This window comes from Staurois parvus, unplaced genomic scaffold (assembly GCF_062004578.1).
Source record: "Staurois parvus isolate SC_StPar_1 unplaced genomic scaffold, SC_StPar_1.0 ptg001283l, whole genome shotgun sequence".
Taxonomy (NCBI): Eukaryota; Metazoa; Chordata; class Amphibia; order Anura; family Ranidae; genus Staurois; species Staurois parvus.
Genome location: NW_028319079.1, coordinates 1,315,700 through 1,327,500, shown reverse-complemented (window position 1 = coordinate 1,327,500; position 11,801 = coordinate 1,315,700). Strand labels below are relative to the sequence as shown.

The window sequence follows — 11,801 nt, the reverse complement described above, 5'->3', positions numbered from 1 at the left end:
AAGGCACCAATGTTCACGAAAAATTATCATACACAACAAAACATGGTGATTTTTTTTTTGTTGTCGCAATTGTGTGAATGTTTGTCACATTTGTGCAATTTTTAAAAAATAAATAATAGACCTGTCTGTATCTGGAGGAAAAGAGATTCAACCTCTGCATGCGGAAAGGCTTCTTCACCATGCTGGGATATTCTGAGCATGGCTTCAGTCTATAGGCCTAGTCTTGGTCTTGTTTCCTTCAGCTATACGCTGGTAGAGAATGATCCCCTTTCTGTCCAGCCCCGGCGTCCCTTTATTAGGGTTTGTAAACCCGGAAGGAGGGAAGGATCGGCAATCATGTGATCTCTGTGGTCACATGATCGGAAGCCGGTCCCACTGGCTGATGATAGTAAGTGTGGTCAGTTGTCTTTGACAGCTCGGTCTCTGTTCCAACTGACCATTTGGAAACTCGGGCACTGCCTGAGGGCCCGGGGTCAGTAGGGGGCCCCGTGAGATGCCCCTGGTACCTTTTTCATAGGCTTTTTTGAGTTTGGGAGGGACACAGGGGCTCCATGATCCCCTATTGCCTGGGGGCCCCATGAGTTGTCAGTCCGCCCCTGCGTGTGTGTTAAGTGGATGGTAAGAGGTTAATAGAGAAGAATGTGTGGATGTGGGGAAGGTATAGATTGCTACGTGGGAACAAACCAAAATGACTCCAGGAGACTCGGCGTTATCTTTCTTGTTATGGCTTAGTACTGAGACTGTCTTCTGGAAATGTACCGGAGGGCACGTCGTTTGTGACTCAGCTACTTTTCATAGATGAGCGGAATATTATAAAGATTTCCATAAAATATAAACCAATCTAGAACTTTCCTCTTTGCCGTTAAAGTGCCGCCTCTATACGTCCAATAAACTTGGAATATATGGAAAGCTGCACAACACAGTGGTCTGGGTTCATCTACAACAGGGGTATGCAACCTGCGGCTCTCTAGCTGTTGTGGAACTACATTTCCCACGAGGCATTGCAACATTACAAAACTGACAGTTACAGCTATGACTTGCAGAGGCATGATGGAACTTGTAGTCCTGCAACAGCTGGAGAGCCGCAGGTTGCCTACCCCTGATCTACAACAACAGTAAGAGCTGGAGGTGTAATGAGAAACTTCAAGGCCCCGATACAAGAAACCATGAAGGGTCCCTCTGACCTCATCCTGGGGACCTTTCCATTGGCCGCGGGTCCTGGGACCCTTGCCACTTTTCATGGGTCCCTTTCTACTGGTCTCGGGGCCCTTTCCATTGGGGTTTTCCCACTGATCTTGAGGCCCTTTACTCTCATACAGTCCAGCAGCAGGACCCTTTCACATGTTCTGCAGTGGGCCCCCTTCCTGCTATCTTGAGGCTCCTCTACAATGATGGGACACCAGAGCCCAGTCGCAAATGCGACCTTTGCGACCCTAGCAGTTCCGCCACTAGTAAGAACTGTGAACATTACGGATAGTCTTCCATCAGTCCCTGGGCCCTTTATGATGGAGCCCTTTATAATGGTCCCACAGCAGGACACTTTCACATGTTCTGCAGCGGGCTCCCTTCCTGCTATCTTGGGGCCTGTCCTCGGTGGAATGCCAAGGCCCCATCGCAAGTGCAACCTTTGTGACCCTAGCAGTTCCGCCACTAGTAAGAGCTGTGAACATTAGGGATAGTTTTCCATCAGTCTCTGGGCACTTCCCACTGATCCCGGGGCCCTTTACTCTTGTTGTGGAGTCCTTTATTATGGTCCCGCAACAGGACACTTTCACATGTTCTGCAGCAGGCCCCCTTCCTGCTATCTTGGGGCCTCTCCTCAGTGGAATGCCAAGGCCCCGTCACAAGTGCAACCTATGTGACCCTAGCAGTTTTGCCACTAGCAAGAGCTGTGAACATTAGGGATAGTTTTCCATTAGTCACAGGGCCCTTCCCACTGATCCCGGGGCCCTTTACTCTTGTCCTGGAGCCCTTTATTAGGGTCCTGCAGCAGGACACTTTCACATGTTCTGCAGCTGGCCCCCTTCCTGCTATCTTGGGCCCTCCTCAGTGGAATGCTAAGGCCCCTTTGCAAGTGCAACCTTTGTGACCCTAGCAGTTCCACCACTAACAAGACCTGTGAACATAAAGGATAGTCTTTCATCAGTCCCGGGGCCCTTCCCACTGATCCCGGGGTCCTTAACTCTTGTCGTGGAGCCCTTTATTATGGTCCCACAGCAGGACACTTTCACATGTTCTGCAGCTGGCCCTCTTCCTGCTATCTTGGGCCCCTCCTCAGTGGAATGCTAAGGCCCCTTCGCAAGTGCAACCTTTGTGACCCTAGCAGTTCTGCCACTAGCAAGAGCTGTGAACATTAGGGATAGCCTTCCATCAGTCCTGGGGCCCTTTCCACTGATCCCGGGGCCCTTTACTCTTGTCAAGGAGCCCTTTACTATGGTCCTGCAGCAGGACACTTTCACATGTTCTGCAGCGGGCTCCCTTCCTGCTATCTTGGGGTCCCTCCTCGATGGTGGAATGCCAGGGTCTGGTCACAAATGCAACCTTTGTGACCCTAGTAGTTCACCACTGATAAGAGCTTTGAACATTAGGGATAGTCTTCTTCAGGGGTTAGTTCTAGCTTGATGTGATTCAAAATTTATGCTATTAAAATGAAACTAATACCAAAGCTTTTTATTTCTCATTTTGGATAGCGTAAGGGAGGGTTTAACCCTACGTGAGGTTTTTTTTTTTTAATTTGCCATCCCATTGGGGGGATTTCCCTTCACTTCCTGTCCCACAGCCACAACAGGAAGTGAGGAAATCCCTCCATAATGAGGGAATCCTTGGTTGTCACCAGAATTGGCGTTCCCATCGGGAGAGAATAAAAGTATGGGTATTCAGAATATGTATTTAGTAGAAATGTGCATTTCATCTTGTTACAATTTGTTTTTGGATGAAAAATTAATTTTTTTGGAGATTCAGATGTATACATAGAATGTGGACATAGTAACCAGGGTTGCACCGATATCAGTCTCAGTGCTGATACCAAGTATTTACACAAATACTTGCACTCGTGCAAATGCTCCGATACCTAAATCCAATACCGTGGTGCGATTACAAATAATTGGGCTCAAATCGCACTGCAAAGAATAGCATGTGTTTTGAACAGGAATGAGGTGCGATGTCTATCCAAATTGCATGCAGTTTTCCACACCGCTCCTGTGTGAGACCAGGCTTGTCATAATGACTTCACACAGGAGTGGTGCGGGAAACTGCATGTGATTCGGACAGGAATTGCACCGCATTCCTGCACAAATCGCACGCTATTCTTTGCAGTGTGATTTGAGCCTGTTCATTCTGTATCGGCTCAAATTGCACCGCAAAAGTATAGATATTGGCAAGAACTTGAGTACAGGTATCAGTACTCGTACCTGCTGGTAAAAAACAGGTAATGGTGCATCTTTAATACTAACAAATGTCAACAAATCTGAAAAATAGTTACGAAATTAACAAATTTGTTTCATTTGGATGCTCATGACACCATTATTTTGGGTTACACCAGTGGCCTCCAATGTGGATCTCTTAGGGCCATAGTCAGCATTTTTCTTCATCCAAACACGGTGAGTCGAGTTAACGCCAAAGAGCTCAGTTTTGGTCTCATCTGACCACAGAACTTTCTCCCAATCCTTCTATGAATCATTTAGATGTTCATTAGCAAACTTAAGATAGGCCCAGGGGCGGACTGACCATTTGGAAACTCGGGCACTGCCCGAGGGCCCGGGGTCAGTAGGGGGCCCCATGAGATGCCCCTGGTACCTTTTTCATAGGCTTTTTTGAGTTTGGACAAGGACACAGCGGCCCCATGATCCCCTATTGCCCGGGGGCCCCATGGGTTGTCAGTCCGCCCCTGGATAGGCCTGTACATGTGCCTTCTTGAGAAGGGGGACCTTGCAGACACTGCAGGATTTAAATCCATGTCAGCGTATTGTGTTACCAATGGTTTGTTTGGTGACTGTGGTCCCAACTGCCTTGAGATCATTTACAAGCTCCTCCCGTGTAGTTCTGGGCTGATCCCTCACTTTTCTCATGATCATCCTTACCCCATGTGGCAAAATCTAGCATGGAGCTCTAGACCGAAGGCGATAGATGTTTATTTTTATATTTCTTCCAATTGCAAATAATCGCTCCAACTGTTGTCTCCTTCTCACCAAGCTTCCTGCTGATGGTCTTGTAGTCCATTCCAGCCTTGTGCAGGTCTACAACTTTGTCCCTGATGTCCTTTGACAGCTCTTTGGTCCATGGTGGTGCCCAAGAAAGAGATTCTGTGGACAGGTGTCTTTTCTACACATAATGAGTTATTAGGAGCACCTTCTTACATTGACAGGACTAATCTGTGTACCACATGAGCACATAGCAAGTCTGTGGGAGCCAGAATCATTGTTGGTTGGTAGGGGATCAAATACTCAATCACTCAGTGAACTGCAACTCAATTTATAACATTTGTATCATGTGTTTTTTCTGGATTTTTGGTTGATATTCTGTCTCTATCATTTAAAATACACCTATGATACAAATTATAGACCCTTCATTCCTTTGTAAGTGGGCAAACTTACAAAATCTGTATATATACACACAGTATAAATATATACCATATATATATATATATATATATATATATATATATATATACACAGTTGTGTTCAAAATAATAGCAGTCAGACATCACTAACCGGATCAATCACTGTTTTTGGTAGAAATGATATTTCTACATGGCAAATAATTTACTAGCAGGTGTAGTAGAGTAATAGAAATCCAACAGACCCAACAATCATGACATGCATGCTGCTGATTCTGTGTAATTGAATCACTAATTGAAAGGGGCATGTTCAAAATAATAGCAGTGTGGAGTTCTATTAGTGAGGTCATTCATTCTTTGAAAAACAGGTGGCAATTATTGCCCTTATTTAAGGAAGGAAGGCAGCAAATGTTGTACATGCTGGTTACAGTGCATTTCTCTCTGAAATTCTGAGGAAAATGGGTCGTTCCAGACATTGTTCAGAAGAACAGCGTACCTTGATTAAAAAGTTGATTGGAGAGGGGAAAACATAAAGAAGTGCAGAAAATGATCGGCTGCTCAGCTAAAATGATCGCAAATGCTTTAAAATGGCAACCAAAACCTGAAAGACGTGGAAGAAAGCGAAAAACTACCATTCGAATGGATAGAAGAATAGCCAAAATGGCGCGGACTCAGCCAACAATCAGCTCCAGGAAGATGAAAGAAGGTGTGAAGTTCCCTGTGAGGACTGTTACAATTAGAAGACGCCGATGTGAAGCCAAGCTATCTGCAAGAAGCCCCCGCAAAGTCCCACTGTTGGAAAAAAGACATGTGCTGAAGAGGTTACAATTTGCCAAAGAGCACATTGACCGGCCTAAAGAGAAATGGCGCAACATTTTGTGGACTGATGGAAGTAAGATTGTTCTTTTTGGGTCTAGTGGGCGGAGACAGTTTGTCAGACGACCCCCAAACACTGAATTCAAGCCACAGTACACGGTGAAGACAGTGAAGCATGGTGGTGCAAGCATCATGATATGGGGATGTTTCTCATACTACGGTGTTGGGCCTATTTATCTCATACCAGGGATCATGGATCAGTTTGAATACATCAGAATACTTGAAAAGGTCATGCTGCCTTATGCTGAAGAGGAAATGCCCTTGAAATGGGTGTTCCAACAAGACAACGACCCCAAACACACCAGTAAACGTGCAACATCTTGGTTCCAGACCAACAAGATTGACGTTATGGAGTGGCCAGCCCAATCCCCGGATCTTAATCCAATAAAAAACTTGTGGGGTGACATCAAAAATGCAGTTTCTGAGGCAAAACCAAGAAATAGAGAAGAACTGTGGAATGTAGTCCAATCATCCTGGGCTGGAATACCTGATCACAGGGGCCAGAAGTTGGGTGACTCCATGCAACACAGATGTACAGCAGTTCTCAGAAACAGTGCGACTACAACCAAATATTCATGAAGTCATTCAAAGAAAAGCAAAATCTTCAAACATTTCTCAGTTTATATAGTGAATGTTTGAGTTTGTAAAGAAGAATACAAACACTGCTATTTTTTTGAACCGTCTAATATTCACTTTTCTTCAATTTTTTTAGAGGAACAACACAAATTTGATGTATTTTTCTTCATGTTTTGATTTGGAATAGAATGTGTCGTGTTCCCAATGCATTTGTGTGGATGGAAATAAAAGCTATTAGAAGGATTTTCAGCTTTATTCACTTTTTTTCAACACACTGCTATTATTTTGAACACAACTGAATATATGTGTGTGTATGTATGAATGTATGTGTGTAAATGAGGATGGGGGGCAAGATGGAGCATTGCTCACCCTAGATTTGGGATTTAAATTATTTTGCCCTCAAAAGATTAATTTTTTTCACTTTTCTTGATTTCCCAAAATATTTCACTTTGAGTAAGCAGGTATTTATAAAGGTATTTGTTCATAAATTGAAGAGATACTATATGCTACCCGATTAATAGAACTAAAAATTATGGTGTATTAATATCATCCCTGTAGCTGGAAGCATGCTTCTGTAGGCTCCAAAAGCTATCACACACAATGCAATTCTATCTAACTCCTCCCCATCTAAACAATGCCTTTATTACAGACTTGTCCCCAGCGGCAGGACCTGATCGGTAACATTCAGAGTGAATACTGATGCAGCATTCAGTTCAAAGAGCATAAACAGCAAGCGGGTGTAACCAGGTAATAGTTGTGACCACTAGAGTTCTTTAAAATTAAATCTAATATTGTCCGTTGTTTCACTTAAAACTTTAATAAAAATACAATACAAAAGAAAAAAAAAAACATTAAAAGAAAAAACACAGAGCACAGGTAGTTTATGCCACAAGGTGGCGACACTTTCCAGAAAAGCCGAACTCCCAACATGCCTTGCAAGCTTCCTACCGTATGCTGCTTAAAGCTAAACCTCACTTATCAAAGTGCCTGAAAGTAGAACTGTCTGCATTTACCCAGGCAACGAATTGGATTTTCACATCCGGAGGAAACACAATAGGGAGAACATCTTTGACTGCTATTAGCAACACAGACAGCTCATATTTCAGAACTCTTAAAGCCCAACTAAACCTTCAGTTTAAATCAGCCAAATGCAACTGCATCGAAACACAAAGGTGTACAAAGTCTTACAGCTCATTTTCTTTATAAAACAGCAACAGCCTGAGTAGAAAAGCCTGTCCACTGCCAGCATGCTGCTGAGAAGGACCCCTGCTTTCTGTGTGGAAGCAGTGGCCTCTCTGCAGAGATCTGACTAAGGTTGCCACCTCATCCCTATAAAACCAAACACATTAATTACACGGGTTCTGTGGCTGATTAAGGTGGTAATTAAACTCACTTAGTGCCTTATCTGCAATAGATTAGCCTCAGAACCCATATAATTAACCCCTTCACGCAGGCGCCTCCCAGCCCTTTAAGAGTTTCAGAAGCCGGGACGGGTTTAGGGCCATGTGACGCACCGTCACGGCAGTCACATGATCCGGCAAGGTCCCGATCGAAAGAGGAGATCGGGACCTTTCCGTGAGTACCAGGCATGTGTGCCGGGAGCGGGCAGGGCGCACACTCTCGGCACATATGTCCTTTCTTAATAAAATGCAAATATGCGGCCACTCGGTGTCCAGGCCCAGATGCCAGGATGCCGCACATTTGCGTTCGGCCGGCGTGAAGAGGTTAATATGTGTTTGGTTTTAAAGGGATGAGGTGGCAACCATAGATCTGACACCCCCTACTAAGTCAAAGCTAAAGCTCTACAATCAGCAAAGCTCATGCTATAGGTATGACTGAGGCATGTCAGACCGCTGTGTACAGACCACACAGACAGTAAGGGGCCCACTTTGCAGCTGCTGGCGGGGGACAGGCTTTACTATTCAGGTTGTGGCTATCTCAACAAGAAAACGAGCTGTAAGACTTTGCACACCTGGAGGGGATTTAGCTGTTTTAAACAGGAATTTAGTTGGACTATTGTTTTATACAAAGTGCATACTCTGTGTATGGTATAACCCAGCGCGTTAACTCGATTGTCTGGACATGCCTGTAGAAGTTCTCCGGGACACAATGACCGCACCACGTTAGGAAAATGCGTTGCCTCGGGACGGTGAGTTTGTGGCCAGATCTGAGGCCATGACGTATCCTGAGGATGTCAACCTACTGAGTGTCCCATGGAAGCTCGTGCTACTTCTGCGTTGGTCCCTTTTCATCATTTTTCCGGTTTATCCTACGGAAAGATAACAATAGTAAAACAACTTGGCAAAGGTCCAATATGGCTTCTGGGCTACAATCAAACCACTTAAAGTGCATCTAAACCAAAAACCAAAAATGTACTATATTGCAGCTTACAAGTCCGTAGCCTCTCTAGCGGTCTCATTATGTCCATATTTCTGTGCTCAAAGCGGTACTTTTTTTTGCATGGAAATATGTATTTTTTTTATTGTAGGCCTGTAATTTTTAGGAATAACTCACTGAAATCTGTCAGAACAAGAGTCTAGTAAACATCCCGGGTATGATAAAATTTGAAACACGAAATCATAAATTATAATTTAATAAATAATCATAAAAATAATAATAATATAATAAATGTAATTCAATAATATAATCAAACCAAGAACACTGAAATGTGAAATATAGCGCCAAGTTCGCACATCACTGAGCAAAGTCGCAGAATCGTTTTCAGTGTCTGATGAGGAATTTCTCCCACGAATCATTATCACTCAATTCTGCAAGTGGTTCTGATTTACTATCGCTGTTCTCTAGCCGGTCTAAAACCGCTTTTGACGTAAAGGGACGCTTTTTGGACGCCATGGACGTTTCTCAGTTTCCAGGCAGAAAGAACAGTAAAAATGCAGGACAAAGCACTCGGGACAAAATGTATGTGAAATGGTTTGATACAGGAATGTTATACTATGTGATTTTAGTGTATTTAGTGAATGTCACTTTTTCACATTTTTAAATTTCCCGCCGTTCCGTCCCCCGTACGTCCCATATGTCTTGATGTCGCAGGGAACGGAACCCAGAAGACGGATGCCGGGGACGCTGCAGCGAAGGACAAGGTAAGTGAAGAAGAGATCCTGGAGCAACGCTGCAGTGTATTCCGGAGTGTAGCTCGGGGTTACCGCTTGTGGTGCTGAAACTTTACCCCGAGCTACACTCGGGAATACCGCCAGGGAGGTTAAATGAGGTGGCTGCAATCATTTTTATTTTCACCTATTGATCCGGAAAATAATGCTTCCTCTCCCTGGGTGTTGTTATGTTGTGCCCTGGTAAAGCCGGCCATATGCGGGTCAAAATTCCGAAAGAATATTCTTTGGAAAATCTTTTCTAAGAATTTTCGTTAGAATTTCGCACCATTAATGGGTCACAGAAATGGCTGATTTTTGTATGACCATCGAATTTGAGTAACAGGGCATGTCGGAAATTTTTTGCAAAATGAACGAATTTTGAATCAATAATGGGAGAATCATGCGAGAAATATAAATGAAAAAGAAGTGAGCATGAGCTGTGACCTGAAAAGAAAAGAAAATTCTTTTCTGTAGAACATGAGGCGAAATTGAAGGCTTGGTTGGTTGAATTTCAAAATCAATGGTGGCGCCATCGGATTACAAAACGCACAAAATTTCCGATTTTCTAAAGAAACTTTGTTCAGAATTCGACCCAGGTATGGCCTGCATAGGTGACGTGAGAAGTCTAAATACTAGTCAGTTTTCACAGAGCACTCTGCAAGAGATAATGGCTAGGAAACCTAGCAGTCCCCGGTTTTCTTTGCGGCACCAGGTAATGGCCCCTGGGATTGCCCCACCAGGGGCTGGCATAAACAGTGGGCTACCTTGAGGAGAAAGTGGATGAGGTTAGAGACGAGAGTAATCAAATCTAAGCAAGGGTCGAGGCAAGCAGAGGGTAGTCAGGTGTAAGCAAGGGTCTTGGCAGGCAGCAAGCAGCAGTAATCAATTACAACCAGAGGTTTTAGCAGACGGCAAAAAGAGGGTAGTCAAGTACAACCAGGGGTCTTGACAGGCAGCAAGCAGAGGGTAGTCAAGTACAACCAGGGGTCTTGACAGGCGGCAAGCAGAGGGTAGTCAAGTACAACCAGGGCTCTTGACAGGAAGCAAGCAGAGGGTAGTCAAGTACAACCAGGGGTCTTGACAGGCGGCAAGCAGAGGGTAGTCAAGTACAACCAGGGCTCTTGACAGGAAGCAAGCAGAGGGTAGCCAAGTACAACCAGGGGTCTTGACAGTCAGCAAGGAGAGGGTAGTCAAGTACAACCAGAGGTCTTGACAGGCAGCAAGCAGAGGGTAGTCAAGTACAACCAGGGGTCTTGACAGGCAGCAAGCAGAGTGTAGTCAAGTACAACCAGGTGGAGAGGAGAAGATGCCAGTCTTCAATGTTGCAGAGAGTGCCACACAGGGGATCAGTTCCAGTAATTGCACTCCCACCGTGCCGATCATCCTCCCTACACACATCCGATTTACCCAGCTGCCTGGCCCCCCCTGCTGGCCTGGGCCCCGTATATGAGGACTGAAGGTACCCCCTTATCCACAGTGCTGGTTGGGACTACGGAACACTCTCCTCATCTCCATAACATAGAGAGAAGGTGTTCTGTAGTCCACAGAGAGACCTCGTAACAGATAACAGTGCAACACAGACATAGATCACAGAAATTTACAAAATAACAGGCTTTTTGGCAGGATCAGATAACTTCAGATTTAGGATAACTGTGTTCTCTGATTGGATGAGGAAGAAGTCATGGCGTCATGACGTCACCTCTCTGACTGTCCACCGTGTCCAATCAGAGAAGGCCTTGCATTCATTAAGAAAAATGCAAGGTGTTCATGTCAAGTGAGAAAGCGAACCTCTGCGTTCACCATGCTGCAGGCTCAACATGGGACCTGGAAGACAGCAGTGATCACTGTAGTAGCGGCCATTACTACAGGGATTTCCGGCCTCCAAAAGCATCCCACAAGTATGGCCTATGCATAATTACTTTGGACTAATGCAACTGTGCAAAAAAATGCCATGACTACAATTCAGCTCTATGCCCCATTCACACCTGCGCGTTCTTGGAATGCGTGTAGAAATGTTCAAAAACCTGGGTCCCAGAACGTGCGAAAATTGAGCTTGTGTTGTCATTGCATTGCCAATTTATTTTTTTAATAATTAGAATTTTGCATGGTTACACAAAAAGTAACAGTGTGAAATAGAAAAAACATAAATAAAATATAAAATTGCAGCCTCAACCTTAAAATGGAGGCAATGCCAGCCATTGGTAGAACCAAAATTCCACTAAATATACATATAGTTCTGTGACCAATCAGGGGCAGTCCTCATACAGGGTAACATTCCAGGGATACAACTACAATGCACGCCCTGCTCTTCCTATCCCTTCTGTATATCAGATAGTAAATATACTACAACAGGCAATAGTCACGATATTTCACACAGAAACAACCCATGGAAGTAGTAAGGGTCCGCAGACTCCATTACTAATCCAAATCCCATAGCAGGAATATTAATGGGCACTTTGAGATCCTAGGAAATAAATTATAAAGAATACCTCACATATAATCTTTTAATCTGAGACAGTGGAGCTGGAAGAAAGCCTCCCACCCCACACTTTTACAAATGAATTGAAAGCCCCTCGATTGGCATATGTAGTCTTGTATAACGGGACCACCTTATTCACCAGAGCCTTCTAGGCCACCACTGTTGGCGCCAACGTTTTCTTCCATAATGATACTATCAGTTTCCT

At 44.4% G+C, this 11,801-nt stretch overlaps 1 protein-coding gene across 1 annotated transcript in view; it reads right to left on the bottom strand.

Moving 5' to 3' along the window:
- Positions 1 to 6,805: 6,805 nt before the first annotated feature.
- Positions 6,806 to 11,801, bottom strand: part of RCSD1 (RCSD domain containing 1) — a 122,157-nt gene continuing 117,161 nt past the window's right edge. Inside the window, exon 7 of the mRNA XM_089660830.1 lies at positions 6,806 to 8,276. Coding sequence (XP_089516956.1) covers positions 8,259 to 8,276 — 18 coding nt within the window. The 3' untranslated portion in view covers positions 6,806 to 8,258. The remainder of the gene's footprint in view (positions 8,277 to 11,801) is intronic.